The following is a 24,002-nucleotide window of genomic DNA, read 5'->3' on the forward strand; positions in this document are numbered from 1 at the left end:
ACAGACAATAACCCAAACACCTAGTACCACATGAAGCATGCAAAATTCAAAGACACAACACAAAACACAAAAAATAATACAAGATTTACAATACCCAACCCCATTTGGACACCATGAAACATAAAAAATTCAAAGATCCCAGCACAAAACACCAAAAATAATACAAGACAGACAATAACCCAAACACCTAGTACCACATGAAGCATGCAAAATTCAAAGACACAACACAAAACACCAAAAATAATACAAGACAGACAATAACCCAAACACCTAGTACCACATGAAGCATACAAAATTCAAAGACACAACACAAAACACCAAAAATAATACAAGATTTACAATCCCCAACCCCATTTGGACAACATGAAACATAAAAAATTCAAAGATCCCAACACAAAACACCAAAAATAATACAAGACAGACAATAACCCAAACACCTAGTACCACATGAAGCATACAAAATTCAAAGACACAACACAAAAACACAGAAAATAATACAAGATTTACAATACCCAACCCATTTGGACAACATGAAACATAAAAAATTCAAAGATCCCAACACAAAACACCAAAAATAATACAAGACAGACAATAACCCAAACACCTAGTACCACATGAAGCATGCAAAATTCAAAGACACAACCCAAAACACCAAAAATAATACAAGATTTACAATACCCAACCCCATTTGGACAACATGAAACATAAAAAATTCAAAGATCCCAACACAAAACACCAAAAATAATACAAGATTTACAATACCCAACCCATTTGGACAACATGAAACATAAAAAATTCAAAGATCCCAACACAAAACACCAAAAATAATACAAGACAGACAATAACCCAAACACCTAGTACCACATGAAGCATGCAAAATTCAAAGACACAACCCAAAACACCAAAAATAATACAAGATTTACAATACCCAACCCCATTTGGACAACATGAAACATAAAAAATTCAAAGATCCCAACACAAAACACCAAAAATAATACAAGACAGACAATAACCCAAACACATAGTACCACATGAAGCATGCAAAATTCAAAGACACAACACAAAACACAAAAAATAATACAAGATTTACAATACCCAACCCCATTAGGACAACATGAACCATAAAAATTCAAAGTCACAACACAAAACACCAAAAATAATACAAGACAGACAATAACCCCAACACATTAGTACCACATGAAGCATACAATATTCAAAGACACAACACAAAACACCAAAAATAATACAAGACAGACAATAAACCATACACCTTAGGACACCATGAAACATAAAAATTCAAAAACACAAAAAATTGAAAAGTATAGAGTTAAAGATCTATAAGGAGACTATTTGGTTACCAACTCTCCATGATTTAGCTGGGGGGAGGGTCACCTGAACCCTCTCAAAGACCATCGGTAGCCCCCGGACCAATGCTTGAAGACATTTGCACTAGGTGACTGAAATCAGGGCATAAATGGTATTGCAGTTGTAAATATGTATATAGAAATTGACCACTAGGGGGGATATCCTTGACTTACCCAAGAATTACATTCAAGGACCACTGGTGGTCCCCAGACCAATGATTGAAAAACATTTCCCTAGATGACTGAGATCACATCAGGGCATAAATGGTATTGCAGTGTAAATATTTATATAGAGATTGAACACTAGGGGGGTATCATTGATTTTTCACAAGAATTACATTCAAGGACCATTGGTGGTCCCCAGACTATTGATTGAAAAACATTGCCCTAGATGACTGAGATCACATCAGGGCATAGTAGGTATTGCAGTGTAAATATTTATATATAGAGATTGACCACTAGGTGGAATCACCCATCCCACTGTCAATGTATGTAGGGAATTTAAGGAATCCATGGAATGTTATTACTAACTTGATTAATTTATGCATACAATTCACTTCAAAGAGTGGAGCCCCCACCTCTGTGATTATCTAATTTGCATGTCTGGCACCTGGCATTCCACAAAGGGGGGAGCCCATCCCCCCAACCCACCCCCGCTCTTCATTTAATTTGCATGTCGCACCTGGCACCTGGTTAGAGCCCATCCCCCCCTTGTTTATCTAATTTGCATGTCTGGCACCTGGTTAGAACCCATCCCCCCACCCCACCCCCGCTTCATTTAATTTGCATGTCTGGCCCATGGCAATCCACAAAGACTGGGAGCCCATCCCCCCACCTCACCCCCAGGGACAAACAAACAAATTTACATTTGTTTGTTTTTCACACCTTCGAGTCAGCATCTCTGCTGGCTTTTGGGGAGGCATGTCACAAGGAGAAGCAGGGAGAGAGAGAGATGAGATCAGCTAATCACACACACATCATGCATTTTATAAATAACCTATTATTAGTTTTTATTATTATTTAATTATAAACTATTATATGCTAATTATATTTATGGATATTTATATTTTATGATTTTATGATTATGCTAATTATATCTATGGAATTCATGGAATGTTTAATTACTAATTTGCATAATTAATTATGCAAATTATGCATTAAATTGCTCACTAGCGCCACCAGTGGCCAAAAAAGGTACCGAACAGACACTATATCATACTACTCATGGCAAGTGAAATCATGATTTTTCAATGTTGTGCTATTTTGCTTCCTAAACGTGTTTTCTTTCAAACTAAATCAAAATAAACATTCAAACTACAGATTTAGATGTTTATTTTAGTAGTTTATTTTAGCCAATGACAGCTCGTTTTGCTGGGTGAAAATCCACCCTCTCTATTTTCATGATTGGTTGTTGGTACAAAGGAAGTGACCATGATCCAACCACAGTCAGCTCAAGGTCCAGACCTTTCTAATGATATATGGCATTATACGTTGTTGCCAAGGTTTGGATGAGATATTCTGTCTCAAAATAGTGGCTTCAAATAAAACGTTTTGGAATTTTACAATAGAAATCTTTAAAGGCCGTTTTCTCAAAATGAGTTTTCCTCATACCTGGGACAAATAATCTCCACTTCAGTTGCACTCACATACACCAAACTTTCCAGTCTTATTCATAACTATATTCTGCAGGAACTTACAGAAGGGTTCGTTGATTTCTCATTCACAGCCTGATTTACATCACATTTTATTCGTAAAACATGGCAAAAATCTGTTTTTTATGCCTGTTGACACTATTTTCTGATTTGTGATAATTAGAGATATCGAAAATCCCCTAATTTTCTTTGTCTCTAATATGTCAACAAAATGAAACCATACTTTTTAACCTGGCTTTATCCGATCTTCAGATTTATCGTCCCGGAATGTATGCAAATTAGCACATATAATGCCTAATTTGCATATTTAAACATATCATTTCAGTAATACAAAAAATCTTAGCCTTAATATAATTATTAATTAATCAACTGGAGAAGTTTCATTGTGATAGCTATTAGTTAACTTTTTTTCCCTATTCGCCTACCATGTCTCATCATCAAGCTTATTAATACATTCTCACCACAGCATTCATATTATATTCACATAATACAGTACATAATAAAACAGAAGTGATCATAATAAAAGTGGTAAATGTATCTCACTTTAGAACTTCCAGTCTACAGTGTGGGCTCTTCAGTGAAGCACAGAGCAGCTCCACTAGTCCTGAGTCCCGCAGGTTGTTTTCACTGAGGTCCAGTTCTCTCAAATGGGAAGGATTAGAGCTGAGAGCTGAAGACACAGCTTCAACACCTGTCTTACTGAGTTTACAGCCAGCAAGTCTGTAAATGCAGATTAAATAAGAGATGATCAATACAAAACAAATGATACCTAGTTCACTGTCATGGAAGTTAACTAAAACATCTCCTATCTAGTTATCCAGACATAAACAGTATTGTGGAAATTGTGGAATAGACCAGGGGTTCTCAACCTTTTTGGCCGGGGACCCCCAGGGATGCTTTGGCCATGTCTCGCGATTAAAGCAGTCCTGTGCATGCAGACAGGGTTGACATTGAAGCAGTCCTGTGCATGCAGACAGGGTTGAGATCGGGAAAACATGGAACCTGCTGTATAAAATGCTGCGTCATTGTAAATGGTGCATTTATGTATCACTTTTATCCAAAGCACATTTCTGTTTAAATTGAGGCGGACGGGAGGCAGACTTTCACTTCTGGATTCAGATTCAGTACGTTGATGAAGCGCGCCATCTATACTAATCCACTGAAAAGACCATAGGACACAATACTGCGTGCTTGGCAGTCAAGCGATGGATTCGATGCGACGTAACATGACGTGATTGGCAGTCAAGTCAATGTGTTAAATACTAACCGAGCCTTTCTGCAGTTCCTCACAGCTGGGACCAGTCTCCTTCGCCCCTCCTCTGATGTGTTGTATTTGTTCAGGTCCAACTCTTCCAGAACCTCCTCTGACATCTGCAGCATGACGGCCAGAGCTGAACACTGGGTCTCAGACAGTTCCTCTGTTCTGTTCTCTGACTTCAGGAACTGTTGGATCTCCTGATGTAATGAGTGGTCGTTCATCTCCATCAGACAGTGGAAGATGTTGATACATCTGTCATGAGAGACATCACCACGAGTTAACATCCTCTTCAGGTTCTGGATGGCTTTCTCGATCTCCTCTGGACTGTTCTCTGTGTGACCCAGCAGGTCTCCTAACAGACTCTGGTTGGACTCCAGTGAGAGGCCATGAAGGAAGCGGACTAAGAGGTCCAGGTGGCCATTTTTACTCTCCAGGGATATTTCCACGGCAGCGTTCAGGAAGTCTGAGAGGGAGATGTCATCATCAACATCGTCGCCGTCGTCGTCGTCGCCAAGGAATGTGTTCAGGACCTCCATGTTCTTCTGTGTGAAACAGTGGAACAGGTAGACTGCAGCCAGAAACTCCTGGATGCTCAGATGAACAAAGCTGTAGACCGTTTTCTGGAACAGCACACTCTCTGTTTTGAAGATCTGTGTGCACACTCCTGAGTACAGCGCGGCGTCTTTCACATCAAGACCACACTCTTCCAGGTCTTCTTGGTCGAACACGATGCTACTTTTCTTCAGGTGTTTAAACGCCAGCATGCCCAGCTTCAGAAGAACATCCCTGTCAGTTTTAGTGAGCTGCTGTTGAGTCCCCTTTTCTGTTTCTTTCTTGTTCACATCATGAGTCTCGTCATACTTCTGCTTCTTCGTGTTTGTCTGAACCAACAGGAAGTGGCAGCACATCTCAGTCAGGCTCTTGGGCAGCTGTCCTATCGTGGTGTGTATCCTCAACATGTCCAGCAGAACGGTAGCAATGATCCAACAGAAGAGTGGGATGTAACACATGATGTGGAGGCTCCTCCATGTCTTCAAGTGTGAGAGGACTCTGTCGGCCAGCTTCTCTTCACTGAATCTCTTCCGGAAGTACTTCTCCTTCTGGGGGTCTGTGAACCCTCGCACTTCTGTCACCATGTCAACACATGCAGGAGGGATCCGATTGGCTGCTGCAGGTCTGGTGGTTATCCAGAGGAGGGCCGAGGGGAGCAGATTCCTCTTGATGAGATTTGTCAACAGAGCATCCACCGATGATGTCACTGTGACATCAGAGATGATTTCATTTTTGTCAAAGTGCAACGGAGACCTGCTTTCATCGAGGCCATCGAGGATGAAGCAAACTTTCCAGGCAGCGAGCTGCTCTGCTGTGACCTTCTTTAACGTTGGGTGGAAATCATGGATCAGGTTGAGAAGACTGTACTGCTTATCTCTGACCAAGTTCAGCTCCCGGAATGAAAAGGGAACCAGGAGATCTATATCTTGATTCTCCAAACCTCTTGCCCAGTCCAGAGCAAACTTGCGCGCAGAGAATGTTTTTCCGATGCCAGCGATGCCATTGGTCAGAACTGTTTGGCTGGGTTTCTCTCTGCCAGGGAGGATGATCTTAAAGACTTTACAGCAGTCGATTGCATCGTCATGGAAGGTCTTCATGTTGGAAGTTCTCTCAAGCTGTATCACCTCGTGTTGGCTATTAACCCCTTCACTCTGTCCCGCTGAGATGTAGAGCTCTGAGTAGGTGCTGGTGACGGAGTCTCCAGACTCTTCCGTCATGTGGTTTTTCACTCCATCAAGACTGTCCAAACTGACCTTCAAACTGACCTTATAATCGTTCAAATCAACCTGCAGACGGACATCTGAAATGAGAAGAACATTTATGTTTAAAACATTCAGGTTAATTTATAATGTTACATGTTTACAGCACACATTACTAATTAATTACCCCCAGATAATATGCTTTTTGATAAGAAACATTTTGCCAAAGGTAACCACACAAGATCAGCTGTTTTTGTCCAGTTGTTGAGTTGACAGATGTTTAGCTTCATTATTTGCACTTAGATATAATTGATACAGACAGATCATTTGACCATTTGTGACCAGATTTGACTGAGAGCCTGCCATCGAGTAGCCTCCAGCTTTTCACCAGAGGAGAAAAACTAATATTTTTGTTTAATCCAAAATTAGTTATTAGCACAGGCAGACTCTTCACTAGAGCATGTTTGAAATAAGTGTCAGAGCTGAAATCGACATGTAAATATGAAATAAATGCTTAAACATGTAGCTAGGTGTAATGTTAGAGTCCACAGAAGACATGTAAATATGAAATAAATGCTTAAACATGTAGCTAGGTGTAATGTTGAAGTCCACAGAAGACATGTAAATATGTAATAAATGCTTAAACATGTAGCTAGGTGTAATGTTAGAGACCACAGAAGACATGTAAATATGAAAAAAATGCTTAAACATGTACCGTAGCTAGGTGTAATGATAGGCCCTCATTTATCAATTGAGTGTAAAATCTGCCACAGATTTGAGTGTAGGTTTCGTAGTACACCCACGTCGCCACGGCATTTATAAAGTGATCGCAAACAGCTGATCCTTCCTTAATTTCGTTCCGATGTTAATAAATGTGACGGCTGAAATCTATCTGGCACGTCCTATGAAATCAAGCCTCGCCCTCGTTTTTGCGACATGAACAACTGCAGTACGACCTTGGAAACCATAGTTACATCAAGTCAAGCCTTCCTTGCCTTGCTGACCGCCTCACCCCCCTCTCATACACACACACACACACACACAGACGCACGCACGCACATGCAACTTGCAAGCAACTGTCACTGTGTGTTAGTTGTATATACAATTATTAAAATGTTTATTCATTTAATATACAACAAGATTAGTGAACGAAAACCTGAACCTGTGATTATGTGAAGCATTAATTAAATAACATTGCTCACGATGTCACTGGAATGAGTTTGCCCGTGACAAATGCCGTTTTCCTCCGCTCCTGTTCTGTCTGTCTGTCACTGACCTGCATGCACGTTTATGACCTTACTCACTGTATATTAGATGTCTCTGTCACTGACCTGCATGCACGTTTATGACATTACTCACTGTATATTAGATGTCTCTGTCACTGACCTGCATGCACGTTTATGACATTACTCACTGTATATTAGATGTCTCCGTCACTGACCTGCATGCACGTTTATGACATTACTCACTATATATTAGATTGCCTCCCTGCGCAGCCTAACTTCACAAAGTGAAGTTGGCGGTAACCTGTGAGTTTCCATATGACAAAAAAAAAGAAGCGGTCCCCACTTTGCGCTGCCTCGACACTGTCGGCATATGTCACATTTATTGGCATTCGAGCACGTTGGGTTTATCCTTAATTAAAAGGACAAGACGTAACGCGAGAAAGACATGGCTGTAGATTGCAGTTAGACTTGACTATAGCTGAATAGCCTCGGTTCCAGGCTTACTTATCTGCGAAAAGAAAATCTGAAGCTGCAGCACTGCAAATGCCTCTCGATCCAGTCATGGAATTAAGTTTGGAGGGGAGGGCTCATGCAAAACACTATTTAAATGGCTTAAAGCATTGTTTTTAATTGCACGATTTTAATAAGCTTGCACACTTGGTAATATCCTACCAATTTCATATGACATGCCTTTACAAAATATATTTTTTTCACATGTATAGGCTATTATTAGTTTTATACATTTTAGGAGTGAAAACATATATGTTTAGATGCCTGTGACAGCCTTTCAGCTGGTCAAACAATACTGCCCCGCTGTTCTACGACAGAAAAACAGGTGAGGACAAAGCGTACGACAGCTCCCGACCAGACGTGAGTTTTGAACTTTGTCAAGTTCAATTTCAAGCTTTGGCGGAAATGGTAAATGCCGAAAATGTCGGTAATTTGGGCGTGCACCCATATTTTGGCGTACGCACGGTTGATAAATGAGGGCCTTAGAGTCCACAGAATACATGTAAATATGAAATGAATGCTTAAACATGTAGCTAGGTGTAATGTTAGAGACCACAGAAGACATGCAAATATGAAATAAATGCTTAAACATGTAGCTAGGTGTAATGTTAGAGACCACAGAAGACATGTAAATATGAAATAAATGCTTAAACGTGTAGCTAGGTGTAATGGTAGAGACACCAGGAGTGAACCTTTCAAGCCTGTTTTCTCAACTTGCTGTTTCTCTGCAAGACATTAATTACTCTATAAGCCATATCTCCAAAACTGGTGGGTCAAACTGAACAACCAATATGTCAACTTGAAGCTATGATTCCCTGCTTTCATATGACATGGAAAAAACGAAATTACAAAAATTCCAATGGGCCCCAGTCAAATTTGGTCACATTTAGTCCGACTATGAATTTTCAATGAGTGCAGATTCTTACTTTGTCCAGGTGTGGTTTGGCTGGTTGTCTTCAGTCCAGGTGTGGTTTGACTGGGTTTCTTCAGTCCAGGTGTGGTTTGACTGGGTGTCTTCAGTCCAGGTGTGGTTTGACTGGGTGTCTTCAGTCCAGGGTTCTGCTCAGTCTCACCATGCCTCTCTCTGTGGACATGATTACATATTTACATCCTCATTGGAGCCACCTGGTTCCTATGTAGATCCCAAAATCCATCATTGATTGATTGATTAATTATTACATTTATATTTTGGGTTGGATATGTGGCTAATAATTAACCAGATAATGTCAGCTAAACGGTTTTTCTATCCCTAGGCTAGTTGTAGTGTGTTATAGTGTATATTGTATAGTGTTATAGGGCCTGATTCTTCAACGCGTTTACGCTGATATAATGACGTGAAGCTAGCGGAAAGGCATTTACGTGGATTTCCCACATTAATTTGGAATTCATGGAAATGGCCGTGAACTTGACGCTCACGTAGGTTGGTCGGAAACTCCGTAAAATCCCACGGGACCTCTTTAGGTGGCGGACGAATTTACGGATATATTCAGAAGGCTTTAGTCTTCATGCTGAATCAATAAATAGTTCCCAAATCACAGATAAAATATGTAGGCATGTGTCCCGACCCTATAACATTGTTCAGCACATAAAAAAATGATATATAAAACTTGCACTTGTATGCCTATGCATGCATTCTAGAGGCAAGTCCCATAAGGAAACTGCCCCTGCAAGCGACACATTTTTATTTATTTATTAGGATATTTCTATAGCATGCGCGATTGCGCTGCTCACTTGACAGCCTTCTCTAGGCTACTCGCAGTGCAACGTGTTGTGAGCTTGTAGATCGGCTCCCGTGGACTCACGCTGCATGTTAAAAAACAAACTCACAATTATAATAAGAACATAGGCCTACACTTATCTGCATTCTGCACTGTACGAATCCAACATTGTTTAGTGTGTGTTAGTGTTATTTAGTGAGTCAGTTCTCTGACTGTCGGTGTGTGTGTGTGTGTGTGTGTGTGTGTGTGTGTGTGTGTGTGTGTGTGGGGCGGACAGCAGCATGCGGCCGCTGAACAGAGTCCAATCTGGGTGAAATTTACATTGGAAAATTAATATAACGGCGCGGTGAGCCCGGCAAGGACAGAACACGGCCCGGCCCGACTGTTATATGGTCTATCTATGGCATTCTATAGTTCACAGACATGCCGGTCTGACAGACAGACAGCAGTCACGACGAGGGCTATAAATCCACATTATGGCATCAGCGCGTGCAATTTGGCCAGTCAGTTTTAAGCCAGCTCACCTTAATTAATTATAATATGGGCAACGTTGTAGCTGTGTAGGCTATATGCTGTAGGCTAGCTACTACATTGATCTCATCATGAGATGAATCAAGTTTGCCGTGTCCCGCGAATCATTTTAATATGACGACATCATGAAATGAATTTACAACTGATACATCGGATATCTATTTTACTTCTGCAGGCGAGTGTTCTTTCTTTTTTTATAACCCTGCAGTGCATTCATCAGTATCATTGCCGAGTTGTATATAGCATTTGGTCGTGTGGTGAACAGTACAAATTAACTTCTTTCTCATTATGTGAAAGTAACTGTAACATATCAGTTAACTCTGACATTTAAGGATCGAGTGAAGCAATGCGTGCCAAGTTGGCAAGTTTCGTTTATAATTATTTTTATACATATAACTCGCGCTGTTTGCTTGAAGATCTGTCCGTGCAGAGAACCTCCTGTCAAAATTAACTACTCTACAAGCTCATCGCGCTGTTGTATAGAATTTAAAGTTTGGGAATCCTCTGTGCCGGCTATGATGACGTATTTCGAGATTTCCTGTTGCCTTATATGGTGTAGAATGGGCGTGGATGTTCCAACTAACCAGGCGACAACAGGCGAATCGCTTGGGGAAAATGCGGAAAGGATACACTCAGCGATCCGCATAAATGAAGTGATTACACCAGCTTCTCTGAATAACACGTCATCTCAACGTAGCTTGATCGGACGGATAAATACGATATCTGTTTCCGCCACAGTGCAACGGTGGCGTATTTCTTTTTAATGAATCAGGCCCATAGTGTGTATATTGTACAGGATTGACATACTGTGTATCTGGAGGTCCAGATTCATCACTGAAGTTAAGAGGAATGTCTTTAGAAAAGTCACTCTTCATAGACGGAAGGCTGGGTGTTGGAGACTCTGCTCTGTGGTACAGACGTCTGGAATCATAGAAAATGTTTGTGTGAATGACATTGTCAATTCGGTTTTTTATTTTGTATTGTTACATTCCATTTTACTTCCAAAAGGGTAACATCTTTTACTTTCATCTCACAGCATTGCAGCAACAACTAAACTGAATAAAATGGCCAAAAACATAATATAAATTGTTATGTTGTGGTTTTACAAGGCATGTAAAAGATTAGTTCTAAAACGGTTATAGTCCCAATACTTGATTCTGATTGGAGACACTCGATGTGCTTGTGTCTCACTGCCTCTCACCCATTGTAAAATTCATGGTAACCTGAGACCTCTTGTGGCTTATTGCTTTATTACAGGGCCTGGCCAAGAGGGGGCGCAAGTAAACCAGACTAGGACTAGGCAGTCAGTAGTAGCCATAGAGTAAAACAGAGTTACGACAACTCCGTTCACTTCATGGGGCTTCAGTCCAATCTTCTACATGTAGACTTCTATTGGTGAAGAGCATAGTGAACAGTGACAAAGTCCTTCTATTGGTGAAGAGCATAGCGAACAGTGACAGCTAGACTTCTATTGGTGAAGAGCATAGCGAACAGTGACAAAGTCCTTCTATTGGTGAAGAGCATAGCGAACAGTGACAAAGTCCTTCTATTGGTGAAGAGCATAGCGAACAGTGACAAAGTCCTTCTATTGGTGAAGAGCATAGTGAACAGTGACAAGTCCTTCTATTGGTGAAGAGCATAGCGAACAGTGACAAGTCCTTCTATTGGTGAAGAGCATAGTGAACAGTGACAAGTCCTTCTATTGGTGAAGAGCATAGTGAACAGTGACAAAGTCCTTCTATTGGTGAAGAGCTAGTGAACAGTGACAAAGATCTTCTATTGGTGAAGAGCTAGTGAACAGTGACAAGTCCTTCTATTGGTGAAGAGCATAGCGAACAGTGACAAAGTCCTTCTATTGGTGAAGAGCATAGCGAACAGTGACAAAGTCCTTCTATTGGTGAAGAGCTAGTGAACAGTGACAAGTCCTTCTATTGGTGAAGAGCATAGTGAACAGTGACAAAGTCCTTCTATTGGTGAAGAGCTAGTGAACAGTGACAAGTCCTTCTATTGGTGAAGAGCATAGCGAACAGTGACAAAGTCCTTCTATTGGTGAAGAGCATAGCGAACAGTGACAAAGTCCTTCTATTGGTGAAGAGCTAGTGAACAGTGACAAAGTCCTTCTATTGGTGAAGAGCTAGTGAACAGTGACAAGTCCTTCTATTGGTGAAGAGCATAGTGAACAGTGACAAAGTCATTCTATTGGTGAAGAGCATAGCGAACAGTGACAAGTCCTTCTATTGGTGAAGAGCCTAGCGAACAGTGACAAAGTCCTTCTATTGGTGAAGAGCATAGCGAACAGTGACAAAGTCCTTCTATTGGTGAAGAGCTAGTGAACAGTGACAAGTCCTTCTATTGGTGAAGAGCATAGCGAACAGTGACAAGTCCTTCTATTGGTGAAGAGCATAGCGAACAGTGACAAAGTCCTTCTATTGGTGAAGAGCTAGTGAACAGTGACAAGTCCTTCTATTGGTGAAGAGCATAGCGAACAGTGACAAGTCCTTCTATTGGTGAAGAGCATAGCGAACAGTGACAAAGTCCTTCTATTGGTGAAGAGACCTCTTGTGGCTTATTGCTTTATTACAGGGCCTGGCCAAGAGGGGGCGCAAGTAAACCAGACTAGGACTAGGCAGTCAGTAGTAGCCATAGAGTAAAACAGAGTTACGACAACTCCGTTCACTTCATGGGGCTTCAGTCCAATCTTCTACATGTAGACTTCTATTGGTGAAGAGCATAGTGAACAGTGACAAAGTCCTTCTATTGGTGAAGAGCATAGCGAACAGTGACAGCTAGACTTCTATTGGTGAAGAGCATAGCGAACAGTGACAAAGTCCTTCTATTGGTGAAGAGCATAGCGAACAGTGACAAAGTCCTTCTATTGGTGAAGAGCATAGCGAACAGTGACAAAGTCCTTCTATTGGTGAAGAGCATAGTGAACAGTGACAAGTCCTTCTATTGGTGAAGAGCATAGCGAACAGTGACAAGTCCTTCTATTGGTGAAGAGCATAGTGAACAGTGACAAGTCCTTCTATTGGTGAAGAGCATAGCGAACAGTGACAAAGTCCTTCTATTGGTGAAGAGCATAGTGAACAGTGACAAAGTCCTTCTATTGGTGAAGAGCATAGCGAACAGTGACAAAGTCCTTCTATTGGTGAAGAGCATAGTGAACAGTGACAAAGTCCTTCTATTGGTGAAGAGCATAGCGAACAGTGACAAAGTCCTTCTATTGGTGAAGAGCTAGTGAACAGTGACAAAGTCCTTCTATTGGTGAAGAGCTAGTGAACAGTGACAAAGTCCTTCTATTGGTGAAGAGCTAGTGAACAGTGACAAGTCCTTCTATTGGTGAAGAGCATAGCGAACAGTGACAAAGTCCTTCTATTGGTGAAGAGCATAGCGAACAGTGACAAAGTCCTTCTATTGGTGAAGAGCTAGTGAACAGTGACAAAGTCCTTCTATTGGTGAAGAGCCTAGCGAACAGTGACAAAGTCCTTCTATTGGTGAAGAGCATAGCGAACAGTGACAAAGTCCTTCTATTGGTGAAGAGCTAGTGAACAGTGACAAGTCCTTCTATTGGTGAAGAGCATAGCGAACAGTGACAAGTCCTTCTATTGGTGAAGAGCATAGCGAACAGTGACAAAGTCCTTCTATTGGTGAAGAGCTAGTGAACAGTGACAAGTCCTTCTATTGGTGAAGAGCATAGCGAACAGTGACAAGTCCTTCTATTGGTGAAGAGCATAGCGAACAGTGACAAAGTCCTTCTATTGGTGAAGAGCTAGTGAACAGTGACAAGTCCTTCTATTGGTGAAGAGCATAGTGAACAGTGACAAAGTCCTTCTATTGGTGAAGAGCATAGCGAACAGTGACAAAGTCCTTCTATTGGTGAAGAGCATAGTGAACAGTGACAAAGTCCTTCTATTGGTGAAGAGCATAGTGAACAGTGACAAAGTCCTTCTATTGGTGAAGAGCATAGCGAACAGTGACAAAGTCCTTCTATTGGTGAAGAGCATAGTGAACAGTGACAAAGTCCTGGACCGGGAGTTGGCAGAATGCACTGGACTCAGCTTTCTGCCCCTCAATGTCGTAACTCTGTCTTACTCTAACAGGAAACCACCAGCTTGGAGGAAGTGACTTTATTATGTGGCGATAGAGCTTCCAGTCTGTGTTCCTCACTTGGGAAATAAACAACAAGCTTAATTTTGTACTGTAACCTTCAGTATTCAAGTATCAGGTGATCGTTTAAACATAGCTTGTGGCATACTGTACACATACTGTACACATACTGTAATCATACAGTATGTGTATTGTGTACCAGAATTTAAAAAGTAACGGGTTACTTTCAGTTACTTTTGGATTACTTTTAAGCAAAACTCTATTTAATTAGATGAAACACATTTTACCATTGATAACCAGACAAGAATGTTGAGCTTATGAAATTAAGAAAAGGACAACAGAAATATGGTTAAATCAACCTTTTTACAACAAGCAGAACCTCCTCAGAAAATATTTGGCTCTCAAGTTCCAACCTTATTATGATTCATGTTAAAATACAGTCCTATTCGGCTAGGCAAGGCACGTGTTCACACAAAAGGCTAATTCATAATCATAATAACTAGAATTTTGCGGTCCTGCGGCCCGCTCATCCCAGCGCCATTCCCCCCTTTGTACTGTACTGCACTCCTTAGTATTGCACTGTACTATAATGTTGTCCTCTGTACTGTACTGTACTTTACTGTACGTCTTTACTGTACTGTACTGTACTGTTGTTAGTGTTGTTATTGTTGTTTTTCTTATAATGATTATTATTATTATTGTTATTATTATTACATGCATTATTGTTCTGATGTGAGCTTGTTTGTAAATGAGTGAGTTTACAAAGAAGCTTATTGTTATTATTATTATGATTATGATTATGATTATGATTATGATTATTAGTATTGTTATTGTGATTATTACATGGATTATTGTTGTGACGTGAGCTTGTTTGTAAATGAGTGAGTTTACAGGTGATCACATCTTTTTGCTCACATGTTTTCACTTGTATAGATTTTGAGAAAGGGATAAAGAACTACACACATCAAATGCTGCAACTTATCAATCAATGGCACTGCCAAAATTGGCAAATCTAAAAAATATATATTTTATTATTGACATTTTTAGAAACAAATAAATAGGCTAGTTACAGTAGCTAAGCTGCCCACTTAAGCACCCTGACCACACCCAGCACAATGACATTAGCACCCCTGGCTAGTTACAGTAGCTGCCCACTTAAGCACCCTGACCACTGCAACAATTACATTAGCACCCCTCCCCACCCCAAGGATGGCCTATAGGTGAGGAATGTTGTTTTTCCAGTTCTAGATGGGAGATCATTAAGATGCTGCTGGATCCTGTATTAAGATGCATCCTTACTTCCTTCCTTTCAAGCAAGGGAATTTAATCGAATGCCTGGAAATGTACCATTGTTTTGTCTGTAACTATAGAGTTTTTTCCAATTTTGATCTAAGGGGGCAGAGAGGTTGATTTAGGGGGGCAAACACCCCTTTACCCCCCCGTGGCGCCAGGCCTGCAAATCCAAAAGTAGTGTGAATATTTCCACAGCCTAATTACTAAAGGATAAACTATCAGTCTTCTCCGAAATCTGTCAATCTTTGTCAACTCAGCACGTGTAGTGGGGTGTGGTAGAGGACATCTCCCTGCACACGTGGGTATGTCCCAATAGTTGCCTCGCGGAGGCCTCTTTTGTCCAGTGTCCACTTTATAAAGTCCATGCACTCTAGTGAATAGCATTTATCCATTTAGATATATTTAATTACTTATTTTTACACAGAAACATAATGTGTGTCTTTACAATAACTGTAATGTAATAATAATACTAATAATGTAATGTAATAATTATTTAATTAACAAATTAAATAACCTTATTTTATTCTGAAGGCAACCGGATGTCTTAAATTAGCTAGCTCTCAAACAGGAAGTTTTAAATGTGCTTATTAGACGGAGCCAACTCGCAGGCAGTGCCTCAGCCCAGATGCAAGAGGATCGGTACAGGATTCTATAGGTCACCAGTTTTGGTGTGACACACACGGCTTCCACATTTAGCTTCATACTGGGTGAAAGTGTCCTTCCAAAAAATATTTTTTCGCTCGAAATTCTTATTCACAATGACATTGAGTTGAGGTGTTTGTGTTTTTAGGGTAATTGTTGCATAAGCGCTATTTCGCACTTGAGTCCCGTGACCCGGGCCATCTCCCTCCCCTCCCCTGTGTCTGAAGCAGCTAGGATTATGGAACCTTTCCCTCCGATTGCACACAACCATGCCGTTATCCACGCGTCCATCCGATAGCTTTTAATGTAAATGTCCCATCCACTGAGCAAAAGCGATATAAGCGCCTTATTCATTCATTCGATTCATTTGGGTGTGGGGCTGTGCAGTGCTGTGGGCTTTCTGACGGAGCTGCTGCTGCTGTTCGAGTCGCTCTCTATGGAGCAGTGTAGAGTAGGCGTGGCGCAGCATTAGAAGGGCGCAGCAAATTCACGACATTGAGGGGTAGAAACCATCCCGGTCGCGTGGTTCATCTAACGCGTGTGTCACTGTGAAGGACTGGCCCCATTAAGTGAAAGTAGTTGGCGTAGTAGACGATTTTGACGTAGACTGTTGAGCTTGAGCAACAATAGCGTGTTTGACAAAAGTAATATTTAAACAGTAAATAAGACATTTTTGGCGAATGCAATGTAGTGTATATGTTTTCTGGGAGTGTGCAGATTTTATTTTGTATAGAGAGATGTGTGGTAAAAGTGTGGTTCGGTCGGAGATAGAGCACGAATAAACGGCCATGTGCTCGTGTACCCCCTGTCTATTAGGGTAGCAGGATATATACAAATATAAAGAATATATAATATTACAAAATTATATTACAAAAATAAGAATTGGCACTTTAACACGAGGGGCTGTATTTTGCGTGTCTTAAGTACCAGGTCTTATTACCTAACTTGAGTAAACTAAAGACCTGGAGGCGTGATCAATGTCCTTATAGCCACTCAGAATAGCCAAATGGCATTGATCACGCCTCCAGGTCTTTAGTTTACTCAAGTTAGGGAATAAGACCTGGTACTTAAGACACGCAAAATACAGCCCCTAAGTTGTCACAGACAGACAGACAGACAGGCGCGCACACACACACACACACACACACACACACACACACACACACAAACACAAACACAAACACACACACACACACACACACAGTGTTCTGGCGCAACAGAGTTGATGAGTTTCAGGCCTCTTTTACACAGCGACCATCTCCAGATGAAATGTCAAAGTCCTGTTGCGTTCTTAATTTTAATAATTGACCCTTTACACGAGAACGCACACTTTATGAAAACACTATAATGATGCTATAGGTGGCGGTAACGGGCTGCCAAATAGACCAGTCACCCACGTACAAGAAGAAGAACCACTTCACGCAACCCTATTGGGGTTTTGAATGATTCCAGAACACAACGTGGTTGTGGCCATCACTCGCTGCCTGCTTTCTCTTAAATATATTTTTTTATCCCACGATTTTGTAACCCATTTTTCACCCCTGTGCCAATCATCTACTGTGATCCTGGGCTCTACACACCCTCCGCCAACCTGGGGAGAGCAACGGACTTAACTCATGCTCCCTTCATGCCTGAGTGTCCAAGTTGCTCCTTTACACCTGACAGGGGGGAGTTTCCCTGGTTGGACGTAGCGCGTGGAAGGAACACGTTATTCCAACCAGTTCCTTTCCCCTCCAGGCGCCCCGGCTGGCCAGGGGGAGGCAGTTTAGAGACCAGGATTACTGCATGTTTTTGTGAGGGTACCTACGCTGCCTGCTTTCTATTAACGCATCGAGGTGACAGACAGGCTGACAGGCAGCCCAGAGCATGCAGGCAGACAGACAGACAGACAGACAGACAGACAGACAGACAGACAGGCAGACAGGCAGCACAGAGCATGCAGGCAGAGAGCGCCGATGGTTATATATTTTATAATTAGGCTACATAAACGTTGCAACCCTGCACACGTGCAGTCACATACTTAGCAATAGCATAGCATTAGGAGGTCCAGGTTAATTTACGACGCTCAGACGAATCATACAGAATTACAGATGTTTGTGTGGATGACATGATCAATGTTTCTTTATTATTATTACCCTAGGGGACACGGGGAGAACACCCAAACTCCACACAGAAAGGCCCTTTCGCCATACCCGCCTCGGGTATGGGCACTGATGACGCGGAGGAGGAAACACGCCGCCAGCACCCACAGCGTCCCCAGCAGGAATCGAACCCAGGACCTTCTAGCTGTGAGGAGACAGCACTACCAACTGTGCCACCGTGCCCCCCACCCCTGCCCTTTTACCCATCTGTAAAACAACTGCCCTCTCCAGACCACGAATGCAGCATTTACTACATGGTGAAAGAAATGCAAATGCCCTCCTCTCCTTTCCATGCCATGCTGGAAGGAAGGCAGCGTTCAGGAGTGTAGTGACAAGCTCAAACAAACAAGCCACTCGGCTGGGCACATGCATGTGTATAGAAACCGTTTGCCACGCGGCTGGGCACATGCATGTGTATAGAAACGCGTTCAAATTATAATGTCCAGGCATTGACTGCTATAGGGTGAGGTTCCCATCATCATACTAAAATTCAGCGAATGTCTGTCTGTCTGTCTGAATGTCCCTGACAGCACTTTCTCTCAACCTTGCCTGGCCCAATCACTCCCACTTTTCACACACAGGCATGGACCATAATTATATGGAGGTCTTCCTGGAGCCCTTTTCCCACTTTCACACATTACTGATTTATAATGAATTTATTAGTGGATTAAAAAATGCAAAAATGGGTATTGCACTGTCAATATCACATGAATATCAATGCAAAGTAGCGGTCCATGTGTGGACAGGCTACCTGTCGCCGTTGTGCATGGTGAGATGTGTGCAAACCGTGTAGTTTATCAGGAGAAGAATACCAAAGGATGCAACATTAATTTATTAGTGAATTCACCTCGCACCCTCACACACCTGCGTCCCTTGGCGACACCTGCATCACAGGCCACCGTTCTCACCGTTACCCCACTGGCATGCTTCCTCTAGCTAGCGCTGCAACACAACAAATTGTGCCCTATACAATTTGGCGCCGCTGACTGTGTGTGTGCGTGTTGCATCGTTTGGTAGTCTTCTCCTGATGAGATGTGTGCAAACCGTGTAGTTTATCAGGAGAAGAATACCAAAGGATGCAACATTAATTTATTAGTGAATTCACCTCGCACCCTCACACACCTGCGTCCCTTGGCGACACCTGCATCACAGGCCACCGTTCTCACCGTTACCCCACTGGCATGCTTCCTCTAGCTAGCGCTGCAACACAACAAATTGTGCCCTATACAATTTGGCGCCGCTGACTGTGTGTGTGCGTGTTGCATCGTTTGGTAGTCTTCTCCTGATAAACTACACGGTTTGCACACATCTCACCATGCACCGCGGCGACAGGTAGCCTGTCCACACATGGACCGCTACTTTGCATTCATATTCATGTCATATTTACAGTACTACGGCCTTCACAGTGTGTGTGTGTGTGTGTGTGTGTGTGTGTGTGTGCCAGGAGGCGGTGTGTGTGTGTGTGTGTGTGTGCGCGCGCGCACAAAGTGACCTCACAATCTCCGATCATCTTAATATATTTATATACGGTCCAAAAAGCGTTCATATTTTGCGGGACAGACGGATGAGGAGCAGAAATGAAGTGCCAGCATATCGATCCATTTATCACCACGGAGAGCGCCCTGGATGAGGAGATACGAGTCATTCATGGGAGTCAATGACAAGCTAATAGTTGCACAGAGCGTTAGCATACGGCAAGCCAAAAGCGAAATGCCAAAAAAACAAATAGGAATCATTCTGAATATTCTTATCTCGCCCCGTGTCGTTTGGACGTCGCTAGGACGTCCACAGACGAACGCACCTCTCGGTTCCAATCCTTATGACGTTTCCAGACGATTTATGTACTAAATGTGCGCGCGCGTGTGAGAGGCACGCTAAACTGTCAACACTTCTACAATAAGCAACAATATAGCTGACTGTCAAACATCATTGTCCAATGTTCTTTCAGAGCAGTGGTTCTCAAACATTATGCATACAGTATACACAGCACATAACCCAAAGTCTGCAAATACTTTGAGTGTGCATATCCCCGGGTATGGACTAGTGTATTCAACACATTATGATATTACAGCAGTTTTCTTTATGCAGATAAAATGAGACGGTAAAAACGTGTGATCTCTAGCCTGTGCCCATACCTTCCAAAGCATCAACCTGGATTGTTGCACCCTGTGGTCCCTAAAGCTAAATTCGAATACCACAACTTTCATACTCGCTCACTCCCCTCGCGTCCTCCACTCGCTCCTGGGCTCCGCCCCCAGCGAGGAGGAGGAGAGGAGTCGATGCGAGGACAGAGTGGTGGAGTGGATTTTCCTCTAGAATCGGAATGTACTACGCTGTCATTTCAAAGCGACGGCACATTCCGCGATCACTAATGACGTGTATCAATTCAATTCATTTCAATTCAAAGGGCTTTATTGGCAAGGGAAAACATACGTTTACATTGCCAAAGCAAAAGTGGTGGAACAATACAGTGTCACACAGCTGGATCACTGGAACTCCGAACAGAGCCGTACAGTCTACAGAATAGACAATTCATAATTTTGTGCATGTAACCGAGGCCAATGTGTATGTATTGGTAACATGTGCAAGGCAAGGCTATTTATTCCTGAAATAGTGAATAAGCGCCAGGATGCGCACACGTATAAATCCCCCCCCTCCTCCTCCCCCTCCTCCGACAGTCAGTCCTCCTCCGACGGTCTTTGCAAATAACGGACACTATAACAGGAATTAGGTTTAGTGTCTCTGACTTACATAAGCAGTTCAGTCCACATAATATAAATAAATACATTTTTGTCACCGTCATTCATAGCAGTCTGTGCATTCAGGCATGCACAGAGATAAATTAACTATAGCTTTTGAGGTGCGCACAATATAGCCGGCCTAATTTATATATCCTACTTTTATTATGCTTATATCACACAACGCAATAAAGCCAGTGGCTTGTTGTGGTCCTTTCACTTTCACATAATAGTAGGCTAGATAGGCTACTTTATCATTCTGAAGCTCTATTCATTCAGCGAAAATGTGTCTCTTCAACAAACAGTGCGTGCATGTGTGTGTTGGGTCAGCGACTCAGCCGGCCGGCAGCTAGTGGATGGGGGGGGGGGTGCATAGTATCGGGTTTCAAGCAGTGTTTTCTGTGCCACACGTGGAGGAGGCGGACTTATGTCACTGGAGAAGGAAAAAAACATGTACACGTGATGCGGAAATCCGCCGCGAGGAGACAAAATGCCCCACCGAGCTGCCCCTGATGTACACTCGCTCTAGGAGGAGACAACATACCCCACCGAGCTGCACCTGATGTACACTCGCTCTATGAGGAGACAACATACCCCACCGAGCTGCACCTGATGTACACTCGCTCTATGAGGAGACAACATACCCCACCGAGCTGCACCTGATGTACACTCGCTCTATGAGGAGACAACATACCCCACCGAGCTGCACCTGATGTACACTCGCTCTATGAGGAGACAACATACCCCACCGAGCTGCACCTGATGTTCACTCGCTCTATGAGGAGACAACATACCCCACCGAGCTGCACCTGATGTACACTCGCTCTATGAGGAGACAACATACCCCACCGAGCTGCACCTGATGTACACTCGCTCTATGAGGAGACAACACACCCCACCGAGCTGCACCTGATGTACACTCGCTCTATGAGGAGACAACACACCCCACCGAGCTGCACCTGATGTACACTCGCTCTATGAGGAGACAACATACCCCACCGAGCTGCACCTGATGTACACTCGCTCTATGCGGTCTCGGAGAGCCCACTCGGCTCCTCCACTCGACTCCACTCTCCTCCTCGATGGAGCACTTTAACAATTGGAACGTGGACCATTTCCGGGACACGCTGGAATGACCCCGAGTGACCGAGTGGGAGTGAGCGAGTGGCCGAGATTTTGGGTATTGGAATTTAGCTTATGACACCGTGTGTCAACCATTGTGACACAAATGACCCTGGTTTCCCTGGTTTCCCTCCCACCCCTGCCCCCTAGGGAGTGTCACCGGACATGTTTTGCACTATGTTCCATAAACTCTGCACTTTATATTTATACTTCCTGCACGGTGTTGTATTTGTATTATAGTGTAGGTTATATATTTATAGGTGCATTCACATACTTATCATCAGGAGGTCCAGGTTCATTACTGAAGTCAGGAGGCGGAGATATAGAAGCGTCAGCTCCCTCCTCCTCTCTCTCCTCACACTGACTCATCTCTGCTCTGTGGACGAGATACACCAGACAACAGTCAATGTTTCCCTGTAAAACCTGGATTAATTTCTACTTGCAAAAAAAGAGATTGCAACCTTACTACTACTTTTTACTACTAGGACTTATCAGAGGAAATTATGTAAAAGAAAAAAAATAGCAAATGTTATGCACATTTATAATAATTATTAAAATAATAATAATAAATTAATAATTTACATTTGGGGGATATCTTTCACTATAATAAATAAAACATGTTTCAGAGATGTCCAGAGATTTTTAATTTGTGTGAATTTCAGCCTCTGTGGGGGGGGGGGGTATTTATATGCAAATATCATGACTGTAACTGTCCCAGCAATTCTATTTTATTGCTTACCTTTCGTAAAATACAATATGTGAACATTATAGGTATGTTTATTTGGGATACACATTGTATTTGCATGCCGTGTGTAGTGCTGGGTCTTTAATGCTGTTCATTATGACCTGGTGAGGGCGTGCAGGAAGAGCCCTGTGAGTAGAGTGAGGCAGCATTAAATGGCACCGGTGTGAGCTGGCTCAGGCAGAACAAGCTGAGTTGCAGGGGTGAGAGGAGCTCTGCTCACGTTAAAAAAAGAGTGTCCTCGAATAGGAAATTATAAGAGAATATAAAGTAGCTCTCCTAAAAGAATCGGCAGAAGGCGCACACGGTATGTTACATGTTGTTGATTTCTTTGTTTGTAAACAGTGTTGTAATTCTGTCGCTCGTTTCATTGTTTGTTTACATTTCATTGTGTTTGTGTACATATTGTGTTTCTTTATATAATAATACGGACATCATGATTGACTTACAACAAGGACATTCATATTTCATGTTTCATTGTGTCTAAGAGAATGTTGTTATGTTTTTGTTACAGTTTTTCACGTTGTCTTGGGGTAAATAAACAACCTTAAAGATATCAGTTGGAGCGTCCGTTCATTCTGCTGGATAGGGGCAGTTACAATGACCAATGGCATTGCAATGAACATCAATGATGATGTTTAGGTGAAAAAAATAACCTACATTAAATATATTAATTAATTAATATATATATCGGTGTTACAGGGATATACACAATGTGCGCACACGCACGCACACACGAACAGCCGGAGCAGGGGTGGTGCCGGTTTCCAACTTAAAAAGTTGAGAAGACGACATACTGTCCACTGTAGGCTACCAAGACATCAGAGACACATACTGTCCACTGTAGGCTACCAAGACACCAGAGACACATACTGTCCACTCACTGTAAATCCCTGGAACATGTGACGCGTTTAAACCTAAACACCATGTGTGTAATAATAAAATGCCAAGTGTTTATTAATATTCATACAATACAGTAGAACACAAGTTCACTCAAACACCTCACGAGAACACCTAGTGTTCAAATTCTAAACACCTATATGACTGACTTTGATTGTAAAAACTAAACACGTTTTTTAAAAAGTGTTACAGGGATTAAACATGTTCTTCTGTTTATAATCTAAACACTGTGACACGTTACAAAATTATGTGTTTAAAACTGTTTATAACCTAAACGCTTGGGTTTAGTGTGGCTACCAAGACATCA

At 42.2% G+C, this 24,002-nt stretch overlaps 1 protein-coding gene across 1 annotated transcript; it reads right to left on the bottom strand.

The window, feature by feature from the left end:
• Window positions 1–3,555: 3,555 nt before the first annotated feature.
• LOC308334543 (protein NLRC3-like) lies at window positions 3,556–6,043 on the bottom strand (the record flags this gene model as incomplete). Its single annotated transcript, XM_080791341.1, has 2 exons — window positions 3,556–3,736; window positions 4,284–6,043. 2 exons carry the CDS (start codon window positions 6,041–6,043, stop codon window positions 3,556–3,558), a joined length of 1,941 nt encoding a protein of 646 aa, XP_080647467.1.
• Window positions 6,044–24,002: the final 17,959 nt, after the last annotated feature.

The sequence above is a fragment of the Protomyctophum bolini genome (assembly GCF_963924005.1).
Source record: "Protomyctophum bolini genome assembly, chromosome: 2".
Taxonomy (NCBI): domain Eukaryota; kingdom Metazoa; phylum Chordata; class Actinopteri; order Myctophiformes; family Myctophidae; genus Protomyctophum; species Protomyctophum bolini.